At 54.1% G+C, this 25,984-nt stretch overlaps 6 protein-coding genes across 6 annotated transcripts; 1 reads left to right on the top strand and 5 right to left on the bottom strand.

Moving 5' to 3' along the window:
- Nucleotides 1-1,714: 1,714 nt before the first annotated feature.
- NCS54_01158300 (Hypothetical protein) lies at nucleotides 1,715-4,402 on the bottom strand (the record flags this gene model as incomplete). Its single annotated transcript, XM_053156856.1, has 1 exon — nucleotides 1,715-4,402. The coding sequence occupies one exon, from the start codon at nucleotides 4,400-4,402 to the stop codon at nucleotides 1,715-1,717; it is 2,688 nt and encodes an 895-aa protein (XP_053012831.1).
- Nucleotides 4,403-5,192: 790 nt separating this feature from the next.
- Nucleotides 5,193-7,141, bottom strand: NCS54_01158200 (Hypothetical protein; the record flags this gene model as incomplete). The annotated part of the gene is made up of 3 exons (XM_053156855.1): nucleotides 5,193-5,599; nucleotides 5,649-6,941; nucleotides 6,991-7,141. 3 exons carry the CDS (start codon nucleotides 7,139-7,141, stop codon nucleotides 5,193-5,195), a joined length of 1,851 nt encoding a protein of 616 aa, XP_053012830.1.
- Nucleotides 7,142-8,422: 1,281 nt separating this feature from the next.
- NCS54_01158100 (Hypothetical protein) lies at nucleotides 8,423-9,889 on the bottom strand (the record flags this gene model as incomplete). Its single annotated transcript, XM_053156854.1, has 1 exon — nucleotides 8,423-9,889. Exon 1 carries the CDS (start codon nucleotides 9,482-9,484, stop codon nucleotides 8,423-8,425), a length of 1,062 nt encoding a protein of 353 aa, XP_053012829.1. The 5' UTR covers nucleotides 9,485-9,889.
- A 7,722-nt stretch (nucleotides 9,890-17,611) lies between these two features.
- On the top strand, nucleotides 17,612-20,853 carry NCS54_01158000 (Hypothetical protein; the record flags this gene model as incomplete). Its single annotated transcript, XM_053156853.1, has 4 exons — nucleotides 17,612-19,615; nucleotides 19,662-19,751; nucleotides 19,803-20,097; nucleotides 20,144-20,853. 4 exons carry the CDS (start codon nucleotides 17,612-17,614, stop codon nucleotides 20,851-20,853), a joined length of 3,099 nt encoding a protein of 1,032 aa, XP_053012828.1.
- Nucleotides 20,854-21,164: 311 nt separating this feature from the next.
- On the bottom strand, nucleotides 21,165-22,896 carry NCS54_01157900 (Hypothetical protein; the record flags this gene model as incomplete). The annotated part of the gene is made up of 2 exons (XM_053156852.1): nucleotides 21,165-22,439; nucleotides 22,492-22,896. The coding sequence occupies 2 exons, from the start codon at nucleotides 22,894-22,896 to the stop codon at nucleotides 21,165-21,167; spliced, it is 1,680 nt and encodes a 559-aa protein (XP_053012827.1).
- Nucleotides 22,897-23,807: 911 nt separating this feature from the next.
- On the bottom strand, nucleotides 23,808-24,542 carry NCS54_01157800 (Hypothetical protein; the record flags this gene model as incomplete). Its single annotated transcript, XM_053156851.1, has 1 exon — nucleotides 23,808-24,542. One exon carries the CDS (start codon nucleotides 24,540-24,542, stop codon nucleotides 23,808-23,810), a length of 735 nt encoding a protein of 244 aa, XP_053012826.1.
- Between the last annotated feature and the right edge of the window lie 1,442 nt (nucleotides 24,543-25,984).

Genomic DNA, 25,984 nt, shown 5'->3' with positions numbered 1-25,984 from the left:
TTGGACTTCCGTCCTATTCTTCTCCCCTGACCATATATTTCCTTGTAGTAGATGAATATCTGCAGGGAAAGCCTGCAGAAGACGTTCCTTTGATAAGGACATTGGTTTGGGCCTTCCACCAGAGGCATTCCTCACGGTTTTTGTCCAGGCTGAGTATGTAAACAAAGAATTCCCGTCGCTTCGCAGCCCATCGATGCATTGGGAACCGAGTCTCAGTGGGTATATATATAAAAGAGACAGCCGATGCGGGATAATCTAGATGACATATTGGACCGTGCGACAGCGAGAGAAGCTCTCTGATATGCGTGGCAATGGGTAGCCTGTGTTGGCGGGTATGTGTTCACCAGCCATGCCCCCAACGTTGGTGTGGCAGGTAGATTTCGGGATTGTTTGCCTAGGTCTCAGATTGGAGAAGCACCCTGGTCTCCGGCTTGGTATATATAGAGGATATGAGCTCGTTCCGGTAACGGTATCCCCGGCCAGTTCACCTCTGTACCCAGGTGTGTGCCAGCAAGGTCCTTGATGGGAACCACGAAGTGGGCCAAAACAACTTGGTTGTGATAAGAAGTTGATAGAGACAGACACCCAGGATTTTAACCATTACCTTAGGCTCCCTTGTTGTTGTACGTCAGATCGGCGTACTTGACATCCATGTCCACCAAGCACTTGACGTGTTGGAAACAGAGGCGCAACCGTGAGGCAAAAAGTTCACCCTGGTGAGGCAAGGAACGCCAGGCCGGCGCTAGCCACGCGACGATGGGCTCATTCCGTTCGTATATATACAAAAGTTGGTTTCTGATCCCAGAGCAGAAGGGGAAACTGGAATCCCCTCGTTGTTCTGGTGATGACGATGAGGGGAATCGGGTTTGGTGTCAGACAACTGGGCCATGGGATTCCAAATGAATCAGAGTAGTCGAATGTATGTTGATTTATATACGAGTGGCTAGGAACAAGACCAATCAAGGCTAGCTCTGCGATGAGTTCGCCAACCTGGCGTTGAGCAATGGCGGCTGGCATCGACAAACGCACGTCTCAGCAATATGCCGGTATGCTTGACCGATGTGATTGTGCTCCACGTTTAGGTCAAGGAGTTGAACAGTATCCAGAGGGTGGGCATTTTCGTTCTGAAGATCAGCATATATAGGGTGACAGGGAATTGGTCGAGCATTCGCTGTAGGCGCTTTGTAGGAGCGACTTCCTCGTCACGCAGCGACTGGTTGTTCTAACCCATTACGAAGGGACGAAGCTGAAACCGGCCTGCCAAATTGGGTATATGTATATATATCTCTCTTAATCGTGGTGAGAATATTGGGCAAAGTGCTGTCAGGTCGAGACCGGGAGATCAAGGGGGTATTTATACCTGTCCTTCCTCAACCCTTCTTCACTAGCATCATTCTGGGAGCCCAAGTTTGACCAGCTTCCAAAGATGTGAGCAATATCAAACTTCACTAGATACACGCGGATTGCGACAATCAATACTCCGAGTTTGTCCAAAAGTATTTGCTATGAAAGCAGCATCATGTATCATATCAATGCTATCCAACCCCCTCTTGAAAACACCAAAGTAGAACGCCTCCAATGATTAGATATACAAATTGCCAAACCGGCTTGTCTGGCTTGTCTACTCCAATGACAGTATACAACTCCATCCGCATGTTTTTTCCAACTGCTTGCTCTTTCCAACAATTTTCGTCCTCTTTGGGTTCCCTTCGCCTCATCGCAACATGTATGAGAGGTCGGGGAGATCTCGGAGGATGCTGGCGACAATCTCGTCGTCTTTCGAGGTATCCTCATCTGGCTCTTGTCGTGGAGGAACAGGAAGCGACATCGGTCGAGGCTTCTTCGGCAAAGTCTGAGTCTTGGCGGCTTCCAATGGATTCGACACAGGTTCGAGCTCCTGGCTTGCAGTCATACTCTCCTTCAACGGCGAGCTTGCCCTCATTGGCGAGGATGGCTTGTTGCCATTGCCAAAGAAGTCCATGTCCCAAGAACCCCAGCCATTCAGCCTGTTTGTGTTTTCAATTGGCGACCTTGCCTTGTTCTGCATCAGATTCGCTGAGGCCATGACGTCCAGCGACGACCGGGGCAGGGGACTCAGGTCAACCGTGGTTGACCTGGAATGACTGATCAAACCCTGTATCGGCGAAGGAGTTAGGTCAACTGTGGTCGACCTTGAGTGGCTAGGCATCAAGCCTTGGCCCGGGGAGGGGCTCCAGTCAACGGTGGTATGCCGAGAGTGTGTAGGCACGAACCCCTGGGAGACCGGTACGTCAAAAGAAGCCCGATCGTTGTTTGTTGTCTCTTCCTTGGGAGCACTCTCAAAGATATCATCCGGAGGAGCTGTAGCCGTAATTGAAGGTTTGGAAACATGCCCTTTGTTTGTGTTGTCCTCTGTCTTGGCATCCACAATCGCGTCCAGGGATGGAAAGGTCCCATTTCCTTCACCAGAAGGTGAGGAAACCATATCGCCCCAATCGTCATCATCATCTTCTTCATCCCCCCACCCTGCATTCTCGGGCGGCTGTGCCAATGGTGATGTTGGATATGTGATTGGTTGAGAGATAGAGATTGGACGGGTTGTAGCCTGTAGGGGCGTAGGTATAATAGGAGAAGGTGGCTGAGGAATTTGAGGCGAAGTTGGTGATGGTAGAGGTTGAGATATAGATAGGGGGCGGGTAGTAGGTTTGATAGGTATAGGCTTGATAGGGGACGGAGGTCGAGCAATAGCTGTTGGTGATCTTGCGGGAGGCGCGGGAGGTGGAGGAGGCTTCGCTGTAACCGGTGACGTCTTGGCAGCTTCTACAGGAGACGATTCTACAGCCGAACTGGGCTCAGTGATAGAACGCTCCGAAGCTGGAGGTGGTATAGCAACAGTTGACGAAGGAGCCGGACTGCTCCCCCATCCGAATGCCGCACCCGTGGGCGACGCTGCCGTTCCTTTCGAGTTGGCCGATGCGTGTCTTGAGTGGCTCTTGCGCGCCAGCAGTTCCGAGATATCAACTGACGGCGCAGAAGAATCCCAATTGAATATCTTTCCACCAGCAGCGCCACCTCTCCGACCAAGAACGACACGTCCCGCGATAGAGTCCTCCTCCATCCACCGTCTAACAATACGGATGGCCTTATCACGCACCTGCGAGTTGCCCCAGCCGATGCGCACATAGTTCTCGTCGTCTCCCAGGTTATGCTTTCGGATTGAGCCGAATCTAGAGATCTGGTACCAAGCCTTGCGCTCAGATATCGAGGCAAACGTGTCATCGATGATGACATCCGGTACTGGCTCGGGGGTTGGGAAGGATGCTTCAACCGAGGGGAAGAGGTCGTCCAGCTTCGACATGTCGATCGAAAATGGTATTGAGGGTCGCTTTGGTCGTGGTTGTAATATCTCTTTGGGCTCATCGTGAGTTGTAGCCTCGACCTGAGGAAACTTTTCCTCGACCACTTTTGTTTCTGGTTCTTCCGGTACCTTCTCATGGATAGGCGATTCGAAATCCGACCAAGAATCAGATTCAGCTTGAGCTTCATCTTCCTCTGTCTTCTCTGCCACGGTCTTTTCCTCCTCTGTTGTTTCTTCCATGACATCCGGTGACGCTTCACGGGCTTCCGTTTCCACCTTCGTTTCTGGCTCTGGCGCTGGCTCTGGCGCTGGCTCAGGCACTGGCTCCAATTCCGGTTCTGGTTCTACTCGCTCCACGGCCTCAGGTTCAGGCGTCGCCTCTTGCACCGGGGACTTGGTGCTCGACGCCTTTCGCATGGTCGGATCGATGGGCGACACGCTATGACTTCGCTTGGCTATATCATCGTACATCTCCACCAGCTCCTGAACCTTATTCGAGGGCTGGCGCAAAGCAGGTGGTCGCGTGCCACGTCGCAGAGCTGGTCGAGGAGCTCCATCCGGCGAGCCGGGTCGGCCATCATCGCTCGGCATCGGACTCAGACTCCTCATAGACGGAGCCCGGTCAGGTTGTCGCCAGATATCCGCCGTGCTCTCCTTCAACTCGCCCAGGGGAGGCGGCGTCCTCGTCACGACCCTGGCTTCGATCGGTCGCAACCCTTCACCAAGACTTATCGCCGAGTCCCCGCTCCTCTCCTCCTTCCGCACCCGCGCCGTCTCTAATGTTGCCAGCTGTCCCCATGAATCCGGCCCCGGCGACGGAAGCCTCGAGCTGGCAGGACTACCCCCTATCGGCCGCAAACCAGGACTCCTCCCCCATCGGGGGCTGCTGTCCTTACCAGGCTCAGCCCAGCCGCCCCAGGCATCATCATCGTCCATCCATGGCGTGTGGGCAGGCGAAGGGCGCTGGCTATGGTCTGGGGTGAAGTGTGCGTGCGGCGGCGGCGCGGGGAGATCTATCTTCGGGGGCGAGTCGTTTGTCCAAGGGGAACCCCATGGATCCTCCATGCTGGGCGAGAGCACATGTCGCGCGGCCAGCGGCAGGAGTGTGTGTCGAGAAGAAAAGAAACGTCAACGGCAGAGGTTATTGTGTCTGATTTATCATTGCGCGAAGGTTCGGGAGAACGGGGTTTGAAATCGGCCAAGTGTTTCGAAGGTGTTAGGAGGCGCAACACGTCGAGTCGAGTTGCGTAATCGTCTAGTTGATGGTAGGCAACAGAATTTTGTACGGTTAGACGCCACAAGTAAATAGTGGCTTGGATGGATGCTCAAGGTTGATGCAGAACCAAGCGAGCGATCAAGGACGTTGTTGTTTTGGCTTCCAAGGAATGGAAATGGAACATGTTCCAGTTTCCGGGGCCTTCGCGGGTTCCGATGGAATCTTCAGGGGCGCGTTCCCCAGGTCTCTAGCTTCCAAATTTGGCCCCGCTGCCTCCGTGCCCGTGCATCCCGGCCGCCAACACCAAAGCTCCAATGACATGGCTCAATGACATGACCCCTTGTTGAATGAATTGACTCTCGCGATTCATCAGGGGCAATTGGACTTTTGAATATCGTTGATTTTTAGTATTTCCATCTGCTTTCTAACACAAGGGTATTTATTTGTTTGCTTGATGTCTATCGCATACAATGCCAGATACCATGACATCATCCTTTCCCCCTCAAATCAACAAGTCCATGAACCAGCCGTTTCCCCAGTAATTCCATGAAGCAGTTCCGTACAACCCCAACACTCCGTCGCTAATATTCAGTCAAAATTTTCATGTCGTTTCCATCCATTCTCCTAGATAAGGTTTCTTCACGAGACAATCTCATGACCGTGCTTCAGTGCCCATTCCTTGGAGCGACCCTTGCCCGTCTTCTCTGCCACGAGTTCGATCGTGTTCTTCACCTCTATTCGAGATACGTGCTCTCGGAAAAGGTGAAACACGAAGTCAATGATTCCAACCTTGGATAACGCCTTGTTGTCAAGAATTGCCCGCTTCACGTCATCCATGAGCTCTGACTTGACGAGCTTAGGCGTATCGCCGCCGCTTGCGCTGCTTCCACCAGTAATTGCTGCGAATGCATTGGTAGGCGTTGGTGGAGGAGGCATCTTGACACCGCTCTCAGCAGCCTTGGTAACCTTGGTCGTCTTGGTTTTGTTTTCAGGTTCCCAGTATTCCGTAGAGAATGGATCAATGCCCCATGACTGCGGAAGTCCATCTAGACTCAGTTAGTATCTGGTTTTGATTCAGTCCAGACATGTACTTACCATGCATAAACTCCATCTTGTGCTCGTAGACAACTTGATTCGCCACAACGCCCCCATTTTCAAAGCATATTCCAGTGCTTTCCGGCTCCAATGTGTTGGCAAAAAGTCGTCGAGATAGACCGGCATCTTCAGAGTCGTCGAGGAAGCCCTCCATGTCATCCTCATCATCCAGCTCCTCTTCGTCATCGTCAACGTCCAAGTCTTCTCCTTCCTCCTCCTGCCATTCAGCTTCCGAATCATAATCGTAGTCCAGAGGCAGTCCTCGTCTTGTTGGTTTGCGAGCCAGTTGGCTCATGTTGTCCTTGCCAAGAGCGAACGTCTTCAAAGTAACAGTTCCATAGTAAGGGGGCCGAACGTCCTGTGAAAAGGCAATCACCTTCATCGGCACCTTGGACAGCTTCTCTCGTGCCTCTCGCATGATCTTATCGGCGTTGTCCGCTCCAGCATTGTCCGACTTCTCTGTCTCCTTGTAGACGTGTTCCATAATGTGACTAACAGGATGATGGAGCCTGCCTCGCTTTCGGGGTTTGCCGGGCAAGGCAAGCAAACGCACAGGGTCGAATGAAGCACCCTTTTGAAGCTCTTCTGCCCGCTGACCACCAATGCATTCGTCCAGGATCTTTGACTTGAGTTGGCGTGTTTCGTCGTCCATTTGGGGTCCAAGGGGGGCCATTGTTGTGCTGTCCTTGACGAAGAATGGCTTGAACAACTTCTCGTACTCTGACTTTGACACCTGACTGACACCTTTGACGGGGCTTCCGTCTCGAAATGTGCCGTTCTTGGCGTTGGTACTGTCATCAGCCTTCTTAGGGGTGTTGGAAACCTTGAAAAAAGAGCCGAGTGTTCGTTGCTGACGAGCCTTCTTCTCTGCCTCCTCCTCCTTTCGCTTCTTTTCCTCCTCCTTTTTCTTCCTTTCCTCATCCTTCACTTTCTTTTCTTCCTCCTTCTCGCGTCTCTTCTCCTCACGTTCCTTAGCTTTGGCAGCCTTTTCCGCTTCAGCCTTGGCTTTCTCGACAGCTCGGATGGCAGCCTTCTCTTCACGCTCTTCCTTCTGCTTTGCAAGCTCCTTTTCACGAGCTTCCTTTTCGGCAGGAGTCAACTTCTTTCGCTTCGGTGGGTTCGCTGGCGACTTCGATGCGGATGCGATTACAATTGGCTTCAGTAACGTTTGGCTTTTGATCGGCGTCTGGGGCGAGGGGGATTTTCGGGTGGGAGTGCTACTGCCAGCCTCGGTAAGATCTGGTGTCGCCTGTGAGGTGGATTGGCTGCCTGTTACAGCGATGGAGGGTAGAGCTGTATCAAGTCAATATCTGTGAAATAGTCAGAGTGTAATGATACGCACTGCATTCGCCCTCGGGCTGGCTGCAAGTCTGCATCTTGGTGTCTTCTGAATCCTCCACCTTGACGGACTCCCCTGCGAACTCATCATGGCTTCTCTTGCGGCCCGTAGCCTCTGTCTCCTGAATATTCAGAGACACCTCCAAGAGAGCCATTTTGAATCGACGAGAGCTATGCAGCTCAGTGGTGGTGCGGGTGTGTCAGATCTCGTATCGGTGAGGAGTGGTGCGGAGCGTGACGGATGCGGTCGCTAGGAGGCAGGTGCTCTGTGGAAATCGTCAAAGGCGGCAAATCATGAAACAAGACTTTGATGTTGATTTGTCATGAAGACGACGAAAATAATCATTTGATTCGATCAAGGCTCTCGATGCGGCGAGGAATGGTGTTGTGTTGAGGAATTGAAAGAATCTCGCTGAGCGTGCACGAGATCCCCCCAAGTTTGTTTGTGGCATGAAGCATCCAGGTTGCGAAGGGGAGCCTGGACCCCAGAGAGGGTCCCCAAAGCTTAAGGGAAGACGCGCCGACGCGTTAATTTGGCGCCACATCGTGCACATTTACGCGTTAACGCGCAGAGTGGAAAGTGCAAAAGTGGCTTGTCGGGTAATCTACGGCACTGCGACTTTCAGGGGCCGTGGCTGTGCGCACTCCGCGCTTGCGGCTAGTGCGCTTGGCACTTTGGCATGCCAGAATCTTTCAAATTGCCATGACGACAAAGATGGAGATCGGGGTGACGTCGAATTTCGCTGATCCCCTCGTAGAGGAACCCGAGACAGACGCCCGGAGCCAGTGATTGGGCGCTTATTGCCGCCTGAGCTGACAGTATGGAATAGGGATCGGACCAGACAGTAACGTCACCTCTGCACTGACATGCAAAGCAGTTCCTTCAAAGGATGATACGAGAAGGTCACCGACGATCAATGCATTGATGACCCGCATGCAACTCGAGTCCACTGAGCCTCACGGGGGCTATGCTTGAGCCATTGCTTTCTTTGTTACCTCCAAAGTCTCCAACGAGACTCGGGGGTTGAGTTCTCATTAAGCATACTTTTCTGTGTCTTGAGTCCTGGCTAGAGAGGTATCTTTCAAACATTAAAAAGCCCGTCAACGACAGTGGAGGCCCCGCTCCGAATGCACACACTTCGTTCCATCAGAAAGGTGGAAACATGATATAGCGAGAGATGTGAAAAGGAAGATTCGTTGGGGGGTATCTGAACCCTTGGAAGCGACAGTGGGTTGTGAGAAACCAAACGATAGGTAGATAGTACAAAGCAATGCTAGAACGCCGACTGATGCAAGCCCACCCTTCGATCCGAAGTGTGATGGTGTGTGTTAACGAATGAACAACATAAGAAAACCCATTTGCCCAGCCTGTCGTGACATGATACATGAACTGTCATGGCTGAATAGTATATATCTCGTCGAATTAGAACGCCCCCTTAGTCGGGGTTGGCGATGAAGAGGCGTCCAGATGTAAGTGTTGATGTTCGCTCGTCGACGCTTCCACGTCTCCTGAGCTCATCCGCCGATTTCACGCTCTTTTCTCTAGTAAGAGCCGAGTGCATCAGCGAATTGGCAGCCAGTCTCGGGGCGTTGCCCAGCTCGCCCACGTTGTCGGCGCGTTCAGCGCTGCTGCCGCTCCTCGTGCTGCGAGCCTTGCCGCTGGCCGCGTCGTCGACGATATCCTCGGGCATGGTCTCGACCAGGCTGCCAGTGCGCTCGGGGGTATCACCGGGACTCCATCGCCGGCCGTGCTGGCTGCCCATTCCTCCAGATGATCGATATGCGAGGTTTCTGCGGCTGCTCGCTGTGCTACTCCGTCCGCTGCTGCCCGTCCTACGGTGGTGCGGGCGGGTCGTGCTGGGTGTATTCTCGTCGTCACTACTCTCAGCCTCCACCTCGGTGGCGCTCAGCCGCATGGGAACTCCTCCGACGCCGACGTGGTTCTCGCCGGGCGCGTAGCCAACCACAGGTGTCTTTCCGTGGTGTCGTATCTTGGGGATCTTTGCCGCGACCTTGTTGGTAGTGCTGAGGCCTGTGCTGGTTCGTCCGCCGGCACCGCCGGGGCCATAGGAGCTGCTGCCGCGGGCTCCACCGACGACCTCGAGGGCGGCACGCATCTTTGCCGCACGCTGCTGGGCGAGCATTCTGGGGTCCTCGTACTGGGCGCGATCGCACCAGACGGTTCCCTTTTGTTTCCGCAGAAGCGCGACATAGCTAGAAGGCTGGGGGCTGGCTCCACCAGAGCGGCTCGAGGTCGAGCGACGGAGCTCGCTCTGTGACGAGGTGCGGTAAGCGGCAGGAGGTGGGATGCTGCCGACGCTGCTAAACGTATTCACCGACGGCGAGCGGCGGTTCTGCATGGGATTGGGGCCCGGGTGGGCGAGGTGTTGTGTCTGGAACTGCATGGGGAAGGTGTTTGACGAGGTGGTTCGTGATCGTGAGTGTCCATAGGCGACGGTCTGGTCCATTGGGCCTCGCATGGCCTGGGGTTCCAACATGGCCTCGCGGCGACGTCGAGGGGGACGTCGAGTTTTAAGGTGCTCGCGGGTCGCGGGTCGTGGCGTGTTGCTCGACAGCAGGGAGGGTTGGCCCCGTCGGGCGCGGCGCGGAGCGACAGTAGTGTCGAGGGTCCGAAGCCGAAGTGCCAGAGAGAAGCGAGAGAAGAAGGAGAGGGAGCCGAAAAGTGAGACTGTGCTTGGTAGCGCGCCAGAAGAAGCGGGGCGCAAGCTGGAGCCAGAGACAAGAGGGCGGTCGAGGTGGTGGACGTCCGGGTATAAGTGACGAGGGTGAGAGGCCGTGAACAAGGCGGAATAGATACTTTGAGATGAGGCACTTGGTGTAGGTAGGTAGGTATGCAGAGGAGAGGTCGAGGATGGGAGGAAGAGGGCAGAACTCGATGGTGGGCAGAGGCGTCAACAAGAAGGATTTCAGTCACTGATGAGAGTGGGAGAGCCGCCTAGTCGGGCAGTCCAACGTTGCATGGATTCATGGGTAGCCCAGCCCAGGTTGGGGGGGTGGGTGGAGGGCAGGTGGGTTAGTGGGTTCAGTGAGCTAGTGGGTGGTCGCCTGCAGGTGGATCACCTACCGCTAGCGGACAGTCTGCCAGGCCTTGCACTTGTCTAGGCTGGCTTCAGCGCCTCCGTCCATGGCATCAATGGACGGATCAAACAAAATGGCTCTGGCTCCAGTTGTCGGCTATCCAGAGCTGGTAGCCAGAACCGCTGCCTATGATGTAGGCCGTGGATCGTCGAGTCTTGGCCCTGGCTTGGCCCTCGACAAAAGGTTCAGGGCTGCTTTAAAATTCGAGCACCTCTCCACGGAAACGTACCTACCTACCTATCGAGACAACACATCTACTTTCTAACAAAAGGAAATTCCTTGCGAGCAAACGTGTTCCGTGAGAATGTATGGCTTGGAGCAAGGGAGCGGAGCGGCGTGTAAGAATGTGGAACCTGGGGCGCTCTCTGGATTGCCTCACTCTTGTTACATCTGGTCAATGCAAAGAATGGCCTTGCCTGGCCTCGCCTGGGACACTCGCTCATGGCTTCTGGGATTTCCCCTCGTGCTCTCCCTCGGTGCTTGGGTCATTGCTTTGTCTGAGGTGCTAGCTCGCTGGCAGCTTCGCTTCGGCTAAGGATGCTGGTCTATGCTCTCGTCCATTAACCTCTCACAGCATCGCGGCCTCTTCCTCCATGCGACGACCCCAAAAGCCAAGTCAGCCCTGGCGGCCCAGCTGAAGCCGCACCACCGAGGAAGAGCCTGGTCTGGCTGCTGGCGCGGGGCCCAATCAGGTGTGTCTGTCGTTCGTGATGTCATGCTGGCCCAGCAGCAGATGGAGCCGAACAGGTGTGTGTTAGCTGGAGTGGGCAGGCCGGCCCTAACTCTCTCCTCCCGTAGGGCCGTAGCCGCTTCTGTTCGGAAGGTTTTCTGCCCTTTGCCATTTTGGCTGGTCCGGTTCTAGCCTGGCATTGGTAGATAAGCGACCGACAGATGGATGCGGCAGACGAGCCAGCGGGTGATGGCATTTGCGATTGGAGCTTTGCCTGGGTTCTCTGAAACTCTCTTGTATCCCCTCAGACAGAGAGCTTTTACTTTCCATATCACATTTCACCTTTTACCATGATCGGCCAGCTCGGAACTGTGACTGGTCCCAGAGTCGCACTCTTCGCCAAACACAGTCGAGTCGATCCCCGGTCGCCCCAGCACCCCTGGAACCGCCTCTATCCATCCCTGCAATCTGTAGCGCGCTGACCATGCGTCAGAAGCGACCAGCAGCCTGTCGGGACGGGTTCGCGGCGTGCTGACGAGACCGATAGTCAGGGTGAGGTGAGCGCCTCGGGGACCATCGACCCCCAGGAGCCGCGCCAAGCACAGCCCTTTTTTTTTTTTTTTTTTTTCTTCCTTCTCTCTCTCTCTTCCCTTTCCCAAGCGCTATGGTGCACCCTTAGATCCAGAGATGCGAAGTGGGGTGGGCTTTTGTCAAGGATGGGACAGAACGGTAAAGCGGCAATCCAATCCAACAAAGGCAGAGAGGCCAACAGGGAGACAGCAAAAACCTAGAATCGGTCTCGAGCGCTCCTGGCGAATCAACCTTGTTTGTTGTTGTTGCAATTGTTCCGAGTCTCCATAAACATCAACGGCGGGCTGAAGCCTCTCCCCCGAAAGGCGCAACGGCAACAGGCTTGTCTTGAGAAGGTGGTGCTTCGCTTGACCTCCTCCAAGACGCAGACGCAGACGCAGGAATCCAATTTCGATCAGAAGAAGAGTTTCGGCATTCTTGTACCGCATATGTTTCCCACCCCAAGAATGCACCCACAAGGGTGACACGAGGGGAGCCGGCGTGATCCCCTGTGTAATACGGTCACCGGCACTTCACTTGGTACACGACAAAGGTCAGCCACGTCCGCCTGGTCCATGTAGAGAGGCTAGGGATGACCTTCTGCCGATGAGGTGAGGGCTGCGCCGGTATGGTGATTCATTAAACCACGAGTCCGGGCTCGCCGCCCTGAGATGAAGGGAGGCATCAAGGCACGCCTTTTGAGGCTCAAAGCCAATTACAGTCTCTGTAGTCAGCCTTTGACCGTTGACGAAATTACAACTCTCGTCTTCGCATGTGATCCAAGACGAGTGTCTTGAATCCAATTCCCATGTGTATCAGTCAAGTTCCCCAACTAGGTTCACAAGGCCCATCCTGACTTACCCCTAACAAGTAACTTTCCTTGACTGAGATCCAGTGCAACATGTTCACCGCGTCGTTCCATCAGCAACTGCAATGCAGGCGGGTCACTCAATCGGCCACTTGTCGCTGTCCGGCCCGGGACCGCGATTCAATTTTGTTGGCGTGAAGCCATATGCGAGTCAAGAAAAGGCTGTTCTTTTGCCCCTCCTCTCTAGGGATGATGGCCGTCATGATGAGTGGCTTTCACACTAACATCCCAACTCACGGAGTTGACGAGCCGACTGCGGGGAAACAGTCGATATAGCTTCATGGCACGATTAAGATAAGCAGCCAAGCTCAGCCCAGCTGCTTACAGAAGTCACTCTCTACAACGTAGTAGCGAATAGGTACGCCTGCGGTAGCATAGCAGCGACCCCCTTGCTCGGCCCATGCGTGGAGTTCATGTAGATGCACCTCCATCACCATCGCACCTTGATCAAAATGGGAACGTCTGGTCTTGTCCTAGGCCAGGCCGGGTATTGAGAGGGCCACCCCGCCTCTTGATGACCACATGGTCAATGGACTGATGTTTTTTCTTTTCTTTTCTCTCTCTGTGAGGCCTGCTCTTTTCTCTTTTCCCCCCACTTGCATATTTCTCTCTTCTCTTCCTTTTTCGCTCCCAGCCCTGTCCAGCTGAGCTCCTCCAAGCCCAGTCTTGGCTTTTTTCGAAAATGCGCCTCATGTCGCTTCTCGGGGATTGGACTGTCTGGTGCCGTGCCTGCAAGATGGGGTTGACACGTCTTTGAGTCTTGCCTTTGCTGGTTTCTTCCCTGTCGGTTTGGCGTCTCTGACCTTTCAGCCCGCCAATTCAGCTCCGTCCAATTCCGGGGATTGGGGAACTCCAGTACTACACTACCTTCACCGCACGCGGTCAAGGATGAGCCGAGTGGCCAGGGTCGAGTTTGTCGGAGTCGGAGCTCCTCAGTTGTGGATTGTCGATGTACTCCATGGCTTCATCATGGGGATGGAGTGACTTTGACGTGCCATTCATCAGATCATGCTGCTTCGAGCAATTCAACCCACGTCGTCCACCGGTAGATGCATCAGGCAGTGGATCGGTCAATCTCAAGCTTTGGAGCCAAGGAAGTTTTTTGGCAAGTCAAGAAACCCTTGGTCGAAATCTTATAGAAGGCTCTTTTAATCGCCGAGTGGACGGTTCAAAAAACCTGAAAATCAACCCCCAACTTGAGCCCTCCAAGACTCAAGAGCAGCGTCATCTCGCCGTCAACGCTACCTGACACGGCAGAGCGTTTCCATTTCCAGGCACGTCTGTTGAGATGGCGCAGAAGCTCCCCATGTCATGGAAGGGCCCAGAGCCATGGAAAATGTGACTCTTTTTTTCTCTTTTGTCTTGGCTCTCTCTCCATTCGACTTACAAACGCATTGGCAATCTTGCCCCAGTTTCTCGCCTGCTGTCAAATCCCAGTTGCATCCGCCTTGTAAGCGCGCATCTCCACGTGGGGCATGATTCGGCCATCGCCGTGGGCTTGCTGCAAGTCCAAACCTGTCTCTGCTAAAAGCAGAAGCAGAAGCAGAAGCATGGAGACAATGATTGTCGATACAATACATGTTCCATCCCAGGTTACATCTATGATCCCAGCCTTGACCCGAGGACTGGTTTGTTAGACTCAAGATCAGGCTATTCCTCTCTCGAGTCACTGTAGAGATAAGTTCCAAGGAACAAAAGACACAAAAAACCCCTCGTCTCATCTCAGATCTGTCTGGCTCTGGCGCGGGATGCTTGCCTCCCGAAGTTCTGGAGCGGTCCAAATCTCGAGGGTGCCCCAATGGGTTGGTCAAGCTCACAAAGCCTTGAGCTAACTCAGCCTTAGCAGTCTAGGCACATCACCTAGGCGTAATAGACGGCGAGGAAGACGATAGTCATTGGTCCTTGCGCTCAGCTTTTGTCTATCGCACATGAAAACCACGCACGGCAAGGGGAACAACCAACTTTGCTCTTGTAATGGGTGTAATGTATGTACATGTGCCTGAACCTGAACGGCTTTTCCTTGCTTTCCCGCTCCCACCTCTTTCTCGGTTGTCTCGCCAAGGGCCAGGGTTCCGCAGAGCCTTCCAGCACCTTGGCGAGACGCAGCGTGCCTGCCGATGCTTCCGCTATGGATCCCGTCCCTTGCGAAGAAAGGGAAGCGAAGCAGAAGGAAAAGGAGGGAATAGCATGTTCGAAGAGCTCCGGATCTCGATCTCAAATGCCATGGCCAAAAAACCCGAGCGTGGAAACTCGCAACGGTTCGCGGAACAATCTCTCCGCTATCATTCGGTGATCTGACCATGATCCCTGCCTCAGCCCACTTACTTTGTTGTTCCATTGCCTAGGTGTTGAACTCGCCCACGGTGGCTCCAACAGGGCTAGCCATCTTGGAGCAGAGTCACATCGGTGAATCTGTCACACCTGAGCGACTGCCACTGACTGGTGGCACAACGTCATGTACCTGCCGGTCTGTGTCTGGACTGCACTGGGCAATCCGTCCCGCTTTCGGCGGTGTGGAGGAGGGCATACCTCGGTTCTGTATTGACTGGGAATGCCAGGTTGCCAGCGATATCACCAATGTGTTATGTGTCGAACTGTGAGGGATTGTTCGGGGGAGGTCCGGACGAACATCGTCATCCATGACCCAAGAAGCAGGTTTTCAACGTCAGGCATGCTGAAACGCCACTCTGACGTTCACCCAAAACTGGAGATTGGTGCCAGAGTCTCGAGATGCGACGACGAGATTCGTATGTAAGTTGGCAATCCTCAGCCCAACCACGCCCGGGCTCCCGTTACAACTCTATCCAACATAAACAATGCCCGCCCAATAGGCCCAGGAACAGGGAATATGTTATTGGAAGAGAAAACCAAGGCTTCCTCTCAGCCCAGGCAGGCAAAGTGCTCACGCCCAGCCGTGTGTTTCCCGCTGACTGGTCGTCGACAGGCACATCCATGCTCTGTCGAGCTGGCAACCCAGTGCCTTGGCCGCAGTGACACACTGCTGCGCGACCCCACGACGGCCGGGGATGCTGTTCCGTGGCATCAAGATAGGCGGGCTCTGCCTTGATGGCTTTCTCGGGAGCTGGCGCAGCCGAATGTCAGTGAGACCTGGCTAAAATCCTTTTCAGCCCTCTTTTTTATCCTTCCCCTCCGTCCTGCGGGTAGACCAATGCATACTTCTGGAGGTTGACCGGCCGGGTCGTCTTGGCTGCGTGATAATCACACCGAGTTGTTTGTTTGTTTCCCTCCATGTGCGGGGTAGTAGCAACATCTTTTGAGTTGGCCTTCTGCCGTCTCTCGCGATTGTCTTTCCCGAGCTCCTCATTCGTCAAGCTGAAAGCGGTTGTCGTGATGACATGGATGTCATGATGCCAAAGTTTGTTTACTTGGTTTGGTCGGTTTCGGCAGGGCAATTCCGCTGGTTTTGATCACATCCAGCCAGCCATTGGACGAGCCGGTTTCAGTTATCAAGTCACCATGATGAATTGCTTAGTCTCCGATCCCTTTACTTGGCATTGTCTTTGGTCAATGGATGCGTCAATGTCTCAAGTTCACGAACCATTCATGAGGGCTTTAACGACAAAGCCGCTTCTCCGAACTAACCCCTCAAGAGACCCCATCTCCAACCCCAAGGACGCACGTGCGAATGATGAAGTCATCAGTTCGCCGGTTTGGCATAAACACTTTGGGCACGCCCACCAGCTTAGCATGTCTTCTAGACCGAGTAAGGAAATTCGGCATTCAAGCGTTGAACCGGCTCTGTGGGTAAACTACAGCCGGGTAGAAACTCTCGTGCAAGTGTGGCGACGGTCTGAATACCAAACTGGTCAAGCCACCGGAAAACCGACCAAGGACTTCATTTCTTGTGATATGGATCGACAGGTGCAGGACATTGCAAAAGCTCAATTCTACACGCCGTCGTTGAGAGATCGACCACCAATCATCTAACTAGACATCAACCATATCTCTACAGCTTATCAAGAGATTGGCCCGGGGACCGGATCTAGATTATCAGGCCGTCTTTGCAGCTTCCCGTCCTGCAAGATTGATCAGAGAGGAGCCTCTCGGGTCCATGGAAATCCTCATGTGCGATTGTCACCTGCAAACTCCTCCCGACTTGGCGATGCTAGCTTGGGAAGAGGGGCCCGCTGCAGGATTGTTACACGGCTGTGTGCATCGTGATCCAACAAGAGTCGATTCGTGCATGGGAGGGACATCTATGCTGTTTTCGATGTCTTGTTGCGAGCGAGTCGCCAAGCAATCATGTCGAAGAATGGCTGTCAAACATCATGCTGAGTGAGCCTGGGCGCAAGAAACGGACCGATGTCGAAGAAGAGAGGATTGTCTCTACATGACTTGCTGATGTCTTGTTAGGACTTGCTGAGTGAGCGAGAGGCTGTGGGTTGATTCTTTCAAGTCAGGCTGGCCGGGGATGGGATCCGAAACTCGACCTTGTAAGTCAGCCCGGCACATCAGAGCATCATGAGTAACTTGGGTGCAGATAAAAGCTTGGCATGGTTGGGGAACGAAATAGTGGTGCCCAATAATAGGCACTAGTTGAAATGCAATTAGAATGCAAGAATGGGAACAATGACTTGTTGAGTTGAGATGAGAGCCCAGGGTTTCCTGTCCGATCACGGCTATGCTCAGCTGAAGCGGTGACACAAACCTCTAGCTCAACAGCGCCAGAATTAACCATTGTAAGATATCAAGACCGCCGATCAACCCATCAGTCATGTTAATCTGACAACTTGGCAGCCTGTGTGAACCCTGCTAAGCCCCAGGGACCAAGCCCTGGGGCAATCTCTTCTTGGCCCCCCGGACGGGCTCTTCCCTGCCCCGGGACCTAGGGGTAAATGGAGCTGGTGCCCAAAGATTGGCTGATTTTGTTCGGGGACGTTGTACAGCAGCAAACCGATATAGCAGCAAGAGGATGCTGAGCAGATGACTGTATAGTTTCTAGCATGGCGAAGTCGCAAGGCTGATGCTTCGGTATTCCGTGGCCGTTTACAGAGGAAAGGAAAGAGTGTGAAAGAGAGAGAGAGAGAGCCAAGAAAGAGGTTCAGTTCGGGTGCCGTTTTTCACTAATTTAAGACCCCATGCCGCGGGAATGGAACGGCATCCCCGTCTCCTGGCCAGTGGGATTATTTCCGTTCTGTAGGGGAACGCACTGACGTCAAAAAAGCTGATATCCATCCGATCCATTATTATCCATCTAGTCTCCTTTTTAGCTGCTGGCTGCCGGTAGTAGGGGAGATATTTACACCCAGAGAGGGGCACGTTGACGCGACCATAATTTTTACAGGCCAGAGACGTATTACTTGAGCAGACGACAATCCCATCCTCCTCTAGATGCCGAGCCCTGCCATCTCCATCGTCAGCCCTGCAGTTGCATGACATTGAGACTCGGCGGCTGTCATGAAGTTCGCAAAGGAGCTCGAGCGGGAAGCCGTGCCTGGTAAGAAACAGAACCCAACCCAACCCAAAACATCCCTCCCGTTGATCTTTCCACAACCGCTACGCCGAGACACTGCAGGCCGTTTCGTTTCCAAAACGCTCACTGACCCGACCCTCCGTCGCACAGAATGGCGCGTCAAGTACCTCAATTACAAGGCCGGCAAGAAGCACGTCAAGGCCCTCTCCAGGGCCCTCGCCCGCGCGAATGGGACACCGAGGACTGGGCCTCTGAGGGCAAGCACTTTCCTCTCGCCCATGACGCCTCGCCAGCCCTTTAGCAAGTCGAGAAACTCGGGACGCGATACTGCCCATGGCACCGACGGCAATGGCTCCGCGACGATACCCGCGACCGCCTCTTCGGCCGCCACCAAAGCCATACCTACACCACGAGGTCGCGAGCGCGATTCCCTAACAGAAGCTGGAGATCACCGACATTATGGGAGCTTTGTCGAAACACCGCCGGATCCATCGCCCATGGCTGAAGCACATGGACATCACGACTTTCAGCTTCCCGCGCCTGCTATGACGGTTGACGAACATGAGCGCCCACATTCGCATACCGCCATGTCAGCCTCTGACCTCATGCGACGGAGCTTCAACCGCCTCGATCCCCGAAGGACATCCTCGACCAGCGTCGTCCCGACCGCCTCAACAATTGCGTCACCCGTGATAAACAACCCTACCAAGCAGCCGATTGAAGTCAACCATGCCGATTCGCCATCCCACCTACGCCGCCTCTTTACCCACACGTCCACTGCGAGGAGCGAGCGGAGGGTCGACATCAACATGCAGAACTTTGACCTCATGAAGGAGAAGGAGCGCGAGTTCTTTGATTTTCTCGACAAGGAGCTCGAAAAGGTCGAGGCGTTCTACAAGATGAAGGAAGAGCAGGCTGGTCACCGCCTCGACATCCTGAGGGTGCAGCTCCACGAGATGAGGAACCGGAGGATCCAGGAGATGGCCGAGGACCGCGAGCGCGAGGATAACCCCCCAAAGAAGGGGAACCACGAGAACGGCAACGGCAAGCTCAACGGATGGGTCGACCCCATCAAGGCCAAGATCTTCCCCGTGGGACCGAACACCAAGGCCCTGCAGCGGATGGATCTAACGCCCAATGCAAACGGCGTCCTGCAGAGCGGCGCCGACGCCGAGAGGGACTACATCCGCCGGCCGGATCATCACGAGGTCCCCTACCGCACGGCCAAGCGTAAGCTTAAGCTCGCGCTGCAAGAGTTCTACCGCGGCCTGGAGCTGCTCAAGTCTTATGCTCTCCTGAATCGGACGGCCTTTCGGAAACTTAACAAGAAGTACGACAAGGCTATGAATGCCAGGCCGCCGTACCGTTACCTCAACGAAAAGGTCAATCAGGCATGGTTCGTCAACAGCGATGTGCTTGAGGGTCATATCCGGACCGTTGAGGACTTGTACGCCCGATACTTTGAGCGTGGCAACCACAAGCTGGCAGCTGGCAAGCTGCGTAGCCTCAACAAGAAGCCCGAGGACCAGTCCATTGGCATGTTCCAGAACGGACTCCTGATCGGCACCGGCGCCGTCTTTGCCATCCAGGGCCTCATCTACGGAGCACAACTCTTATACCACGAAGACGACGACGTGCGTGAGCAGACGGGCTACCTGATGCAAATCTACGGTGGTTACTTCCTCATGCTCTACCTATTCTCCCTTTTCTGCATAGACTGTCTGCTCTGGAACCAAAACAAAGTCAACTATCCCTTCATTTTTGAATTTGACCAACGACATCATCTCGACTGGAGAGAGCTCGCCCAATTCCCCAGCTTCTTCTTCCTCGTCCTCGGTCTCTTCATGTGGGTCAATTTCAGCAGATATGGCGACCCGTCCATGTACATTTACTATCCTGTCATTCTCATCTTCTTCACCATTTGTGTGCTCTTCTTCCCCGGCCCCTTGATATGGCACCGGAGTCGCAAGTGGTTTGCCTATTCTCATGTAAGTCCTTCAACTCAAGTGCAAGAACAAAACTAACAGGATATAGTGGCGGCTGCTTTTAGCTGGGCTTTATCCCGTCGAATTTCGAGATTTCTTCCTTGGTGATATTTACTGCTCACTTACATACTCGACAGCGGTAAGTGTACTCCGTCCCCTTACCCCTGAACCAGACGACTGACAGCCTTAGAACATCGAACTCTTCTTTTGTCTCTACGCAAATCATTGGGACGATCCCGTTCGGTGCAACTCCAGCCACTCCCGGCTCCTCGGTTTCCTGACGGCCCTCCCTCCCATTTGGCGTTTCCTCCAGTGTATTCGTCGTTATAAAGATACACGCAATGTCTTTCCTCATCTTGTCAACGGTGGCAAGTATACTGCTACCATTCTTGCTGCTGTAATGCTTTCACTTTACCGCCTCCATGACTCTCGGAGTCACTTGGCGCTTTTCATTACATTCTCAAGCATTAATAGCATCTATTGCTGTAAGTGATCTCCTATACTCCTCATGACCCTCGCTCACATCAATAGCATTCTGGGATCTGTTTATGGATTTCTCCCTCCTCCAACCCCAGTCCAAGCACTGGTGTCTCCGCGACATTCTTGCCCTCAAGCGTCGATGGATGTACTACTTCATCATGGTGGTCGACCCAATCCTCCGTTTTGCCTGGATCTTTTACGCCATCTTCACGCACAATACCCAGCACTCGACCATCGTCTCCTTCATGGTCGCCTTCATGGAAGTCACTCGACGAGGCATGTGGGCTCTCTTCCGCGTCGAGAACGAGCACTGCGCAAACGTTTCGCAGTACAAGGCCTCGCGCGATGTGCCCCTGCCATACCGCATCGAGCCCCTCATGGACCGCGCCAGCACCGACGGCTCCGTTGCTGCCCAGCAGCCTCCAGCCACCGCTGGTGTCGCATCCTTCGAGGAGCCAACCCGCCAGCCTACGGCAGAATCTACCGCCGTCTCGCTTAGTGCCGCAGAGCAGGGCATTTCGCGCCGTAGGACGGAGGCGCCTGCTCCTCCGCGACGCACCTTCTCCCGTATCATGGCTGAAGCGCATCAACAGGACTTTGTGAAGCGTCGCCGTCCGCTCGAGCAGACTGAGGAGGAGAGGGCTGCTGAACAGTCTGATGATGATGAGGACGACGGTGATGAGGTTGTCAGTTTACTTGAGGCGACAGATGGCGAGGACAACAGGCCCCGCTCGTCTCGTGGATATAGTCGAGGGGCTTGAAGGTGAAGCGGCCTTGATTTCGCAGATTGGATTTTTTGCATGTTGTTCGTAGATTTAGCGGTTGGGAAAAGGCGATACCCCTAAACATACACTGTACATATATTCACATGAAACGAAAACGCTGGTACGGCCTTGATAAAAATAAAACGTGTTTATATCTTGCCAGAATTCAGCCACCATCCGACATCCATACCGCCCTCTACTCCAACGACCAATCTAACCACTTTCTACATCTAGGATATAACTATAACAGGTACCAAAGATTCCTATATGCTCTGTAGAAACTCAAACGCCTTCTATAATTAACACATCTAGTTCCACTCGCCATCAATCTTCTCCCAGTTATCCAGGAAACCCTTGAAGAACTTGACACCCAGACCGGGGTCCAGCGATCCGGTGGTGGCACGGACAGAGTGCATGCTCAGCTGGGGAAGACCGGCATCAGCGGCCCGGACACCCATCATGCTAGACAGAGCAGGTCCGATGGTGCCACCGCTGCGGGAGTCGTTGCGGATCTGGAAGGCCTGGGTGCGGCAGTTGGCGAGCTGGCCAACGCGCTGGAGGATGGCGGTGGACACGGCATCGGTGGTCATGTGGCCATTGCTGTCACCGCAAATGACGATGCCGACGTTGAGCTCGGGGACGTGCTCAGAGAGGTACTTCTCGAGGAAGTTGGGGTTGCCGGCGTGAGTTACGTCGGCAGACAGGAGGAAGGACTTGGCATAGGTCTGGCCGATGAGGCTAGGGCCATAGGTGCCAGGGTTGAGGGCCTCGACAGCGCGCTCAACGACGAGAGGGAGGAAGTTACCCCGAGCACCCTGGCGGAGAAGAGAGCCAATCTCTTCATCGTCAAAGAGCGCAACGAGCTTGATGCCACCCTCGTCGTGGTTCTCACTAGCAGCAAGAAGTCCAGTAAGAGCAGCCCATGAGCAAAGCTTGTCGTCAATACGACCAGCAAAGATGAACTCCCTGTCCAGACCGCCAGTCTGGGCAGGCTGCGAGTCGTACAGCTCCAGCTCCCAGTTAACAATGGAGCTGTAGGACTGAATCCTGAGCTGCTTAGCAATCAACTCAACCAGTCGGGGAGGCTGAGTGTTGACGAAAGAACCAGCAGGACCCAGGGCCTCCGTTGAGGCACGCTGGGAGCTCTCAAGGCCGATGATGGGCACAGCCTGGGTCTCAGCGTTGTTCTGGCCCATCATACCAACACCAAAGTGAGGCGCAAGAGTAGGGACCTTGGCGATGGGCCAGTCCAGCTTGACAAGTCTTGTGGTAGTCTTGCCCGTCTCCTCATCTCGCACAATGACCCTGCCACCGATGCTCAAATCTCGGTCCCACCAGGTCTGGTTGAGGGCTCCAGCGTACGGCGCAACACCAAGCTGGACATATCCGGCCTTGACGGGCTTCGTGCTCACGGGCTTGAGCTTTGCGGTGAGGGCGTCGATGTGGCCACCAATCATGGCGACACCATTGCCGGGTTGGTACGCTTTGCCCACGGTGAAGGCGATAAGAGAGCTACCATTTCGGGTAACCCAGTACTTGCCACCAGGTTGCACCTTATCGGCCCAGGAGTCGCGCGACGAGAGCTTGCGCAGTCAGTATTATCCTTATCAGTGGTCAAGGCATGCATGCACTCACCTGGGTGAAACCAAGCTGCTTGAGCTTCTCCTCAAAGTAATTTACGGTGTGGAAGATGGTGGGGTTCTCCTGAAGGAAGTCGCAAAAGGGCTTGGTGAAAGCCTCCGGCCGGATCTCAGCAATTTGGCACAGCCGACAGACCTGATCCTCAGCAAGATGCCAGTTGACCTGGCCGACTTCGCCAGGGGCCAGCTTGGCGATGCAGGACGAGCAGGCTCTGTTGTCTCTTGTGTCGCGACCCTCCATGTCGGCGAGCACAAAGTTCTTTGATCGTTGTCTGGGCTCGGGGCTCGACGAGGTCGAGGTCGCAGTGTTGTTCAGGGTGGTGGATGACGACAGCGCCTGCTGGCGAAGGGAGAGCGACGAAGCGCGCGCACTCAGCATTTCGGGCGTAACTTTGGTCATCGTGATGAATCAAGCTGGGCGCAAGCTATATGAGGAAATGGAGGTCTTATCGGGTAGTCGATGCGCAGCGCAAGAGACAAAACTAGGGAAATTGGAGCTGTTGACGGAGTTGAGTTGGAGACGATGACGAGCTCGGAGGCTGAACGGAGGTCAGCCGGACGGGTCGCGATAAGATAAGCTCCAGGTGCCAGGTGCCGGCTGACCTCCATCCATGCCAGGCACCTCCGCCAGGCACCTCCAGCCACAGGCACAGGCACAGGCAGTGTGTGCCTGGCCAGGTGCCTGAAGATCACGTTCCGAAAAGCCATAGCTGGGCCGATAAGAAACAGGGTTTCCGTCGGCTGGAGTAACGTGGGATTGGACTGACTCAAGTTGGATGGCACAGTTGAGGCTGCAGCCGACTTTGACTTTACTTTCTTCTTTATTTAGATGACGCACAGTTGAATCTAGACCGGCGAGATTTCTGGGCAGTCCCAGCTTGGTCAAAGCCTATGTCACGACGACTCCCGAGACCATGTTGCGCTTTAGCGACTAGCCTTGGCACGGGTGGTTTCTTCCGGTCCATGGCTGTGGGATGGGGGTGTCACAGCAATGTTGAGGTCGAGATGCCGGCGTCTCTCAGCAGTATTGTACACTCTAGTCATGTTAACGGTGGCTCATGTTGTGCCACTCGAGGGCCACTTCAGCCGTCCAAACTTTATTCTCAACAGCCGAACAAAGAATTTCACCCCTTCAGAGACCATCGAGCGTGAGAAAGTTATTACTATTATTAAGGCTATTAATGCCGATCCGTGATGCCAATCCGTGACGCCGATCCCCGAGTGCAACTATGCAAAGTCGTGACCCATTCATCATTACAATCCATACTACCAACCAATCGCCCGATATTCATAAGCGATCAAGTCCCAATCCTATGGACTGTACTGCTCCCACTTGATCTTGGCGACATCATCGTAGCACTTCGAGTCGAGGGCGAACTCGTGGCTCGAGTAAGATCCCTCAGGAACCTCCTCCAGCTCGGCACACTGGGGAACCAGACGGATGGGAGCACAGCCATCGGGGATGTTGCGTTGAATCTCGTTGTTCTCGTCGATCGAGAGACGGGCCTGCTTGATGACGATGAAGTGCTTGCCCTGGTAGTATTCCAGGCTCTCGTCGCAGGCAACAAAGGTCTCGGGGAGCATGTAGGTGTAGGGATCGTCGAGAGCGTTCAGCTGAACACCTGGTGTGCCAGGGCCAAAGTTGAGTGAGGCGTCGTAGAGTTGCTTGTTCTCCTTGTTTTGCTGGATGGCCAGGCCGGCAGGAGTGAGGGGAGTACCGCCGTCAGTGAGGACAGTGGCCTCGCCATCTTGTCGCTGGTCCTTTGTACCGTTTTGGTAGAAGACGCGGCCGTCCTGCTCAACCACACCGACCAGGCTCAGGCCGGCACCAACGTGAATGGTGGTGATCTCATAGTTGTTGATGGGAGGGTCAAAGTCCTTTGAGTGGTCTGTGACGTTGACGATGAGCTTGAAGCCCGTTGATGTTGAGCGGTCGGGGTAGCGAGGGTTTGTGACAATATGTGGCTCGACATATCCAGGTCTAGGGGCCAGAGGTGATGCGGCTGCGAGGCCCAGGAGGCCCAGGAAGATTGTTGAGGAAATCATGATGTGTATGTGATTGTATGGGGGGTGATGAGAGTGAAAGTTGAGAGGGGAGTAATGATCAAAGTGTGTATGTCTGTGGTGTTTGGGACTTGACGATGTTAATGAGAGGGGACTCGGATCTTAAATGTTTCTTTGAGATGCTGAGGTAGGTACGTAGTGCAGGTGCAACCTCGGGGGTGTTGAAGGAGGATCCACCCCCGTTATGGTAATAGTCCCCGCTATGTTCTTCTTTCATGTTGTCTGCGCTTCACCAGTTGCGTCATGTGGTTCGATTAAACCTTTTTACCTCTCGTCTCCTCGAATAACGCATGCATTTCTGAGGTCAACCCAGCCTCCGCTCCTCAACAACCAATCCTCCATTGCAGGCCGTTAGGGTGGCGGTATCATGCCGAGTCTGGTCCAGTGCTGAACTGTGGGCTAGTACTTCTCCACAGTCTATTTTAGATGGACTCGGCTATTTTCTGGTGACTTCCCCTCATGCTGAGGCCATCACGGCGCTATTTGCAGGTAGTCCATTACAAGATGCTTTGTTGAGGCTCTTCCGGCGGAATTTACGGTGATTGAGAACCCCTTTGACTTATCATTATGTAATTGATGTTCTGGGATAAACTTTACTGAGGCTACCGTGTTATTTTGGCTGGGTTACATGCTCTGAAGCCCCTCTTGAGTCCTCATCGAGCCGTTTTGACACTACCATGATCCGACAAGCGAGCTCCGGAGAGAATCCAGGCGGCGAGCTGAAGCAGTTCCACTATGCCGGGTGTGGAGAGGGTGGATCCTTCCTTAGTGGGCCGATCGACCGCTGGCGCAGGAAGTCGCGGCCGGGTGGGTGGATCATGACCGGCCACCAGGGCAGCCACGGATGGCCTCGCGGCTGCCAGCGTATGGCTACAGGGATGCGAGCTGCGGGGAGTCCCCTGTGGAGCGCTGCACAGGCGATGTCGGGGCCCTGAAATACGAGGGGCCCTGCGCTAGAGCGACTGCCATTTCGTCATCCTGTCCCGGCCGAGCCTTCCGCTGCACACCAACCACCGACCTACAACTGCCCGAAGATGGGGAATGGCAAGAGACAGCCATGAGCCGAGACTGCCCAGACCAGGCCATCCCGATCATGGATGGAATGGTGTTGACAACTGAAAAATTCTCCGTAGTCTGCTTTCTTTGTTGAAAGATTTTTCTCTGCCTGTTTCTCCTATCTAGATGATGTAACAAGCAAATGAATATCATCATGACAGACCCAATGATTGACGCAAATCAAGATTATGATGCACATCCCAACCCCGTTACAAAACAGAGAAAAAAGGGACCCAGAGAAGCACCAAATCCGGGGATCCCAGTAATCAACGGGTCCCTAAAATGTGCCCCCTTCGTCCCCTCAGAGCAATTGTTTCGTCACATACTGCAAAAGCCATTGGCTTTTCTGGCCGGTGAAACCCAATTGT

Source organism: Fusarium falciforme, chromosome 9 (genome assembly GCF_026873545.1).
Source record: "Fusarium falciforme chromosome 9, complete sequence".
In the NCBI taxonomy this organism is placed as follows: domain Eukaryota; kingdom Fungi; phylum Ascomycota; class Sordariomycetes; order Hypocreales; family Nectriaceae; genus Fusarium; species Fusarium falciforme.
Note: the sequence above shows the minus strand (reverse complement) of the source record. Positions and strands in the feature narration are given on the sequence as shown.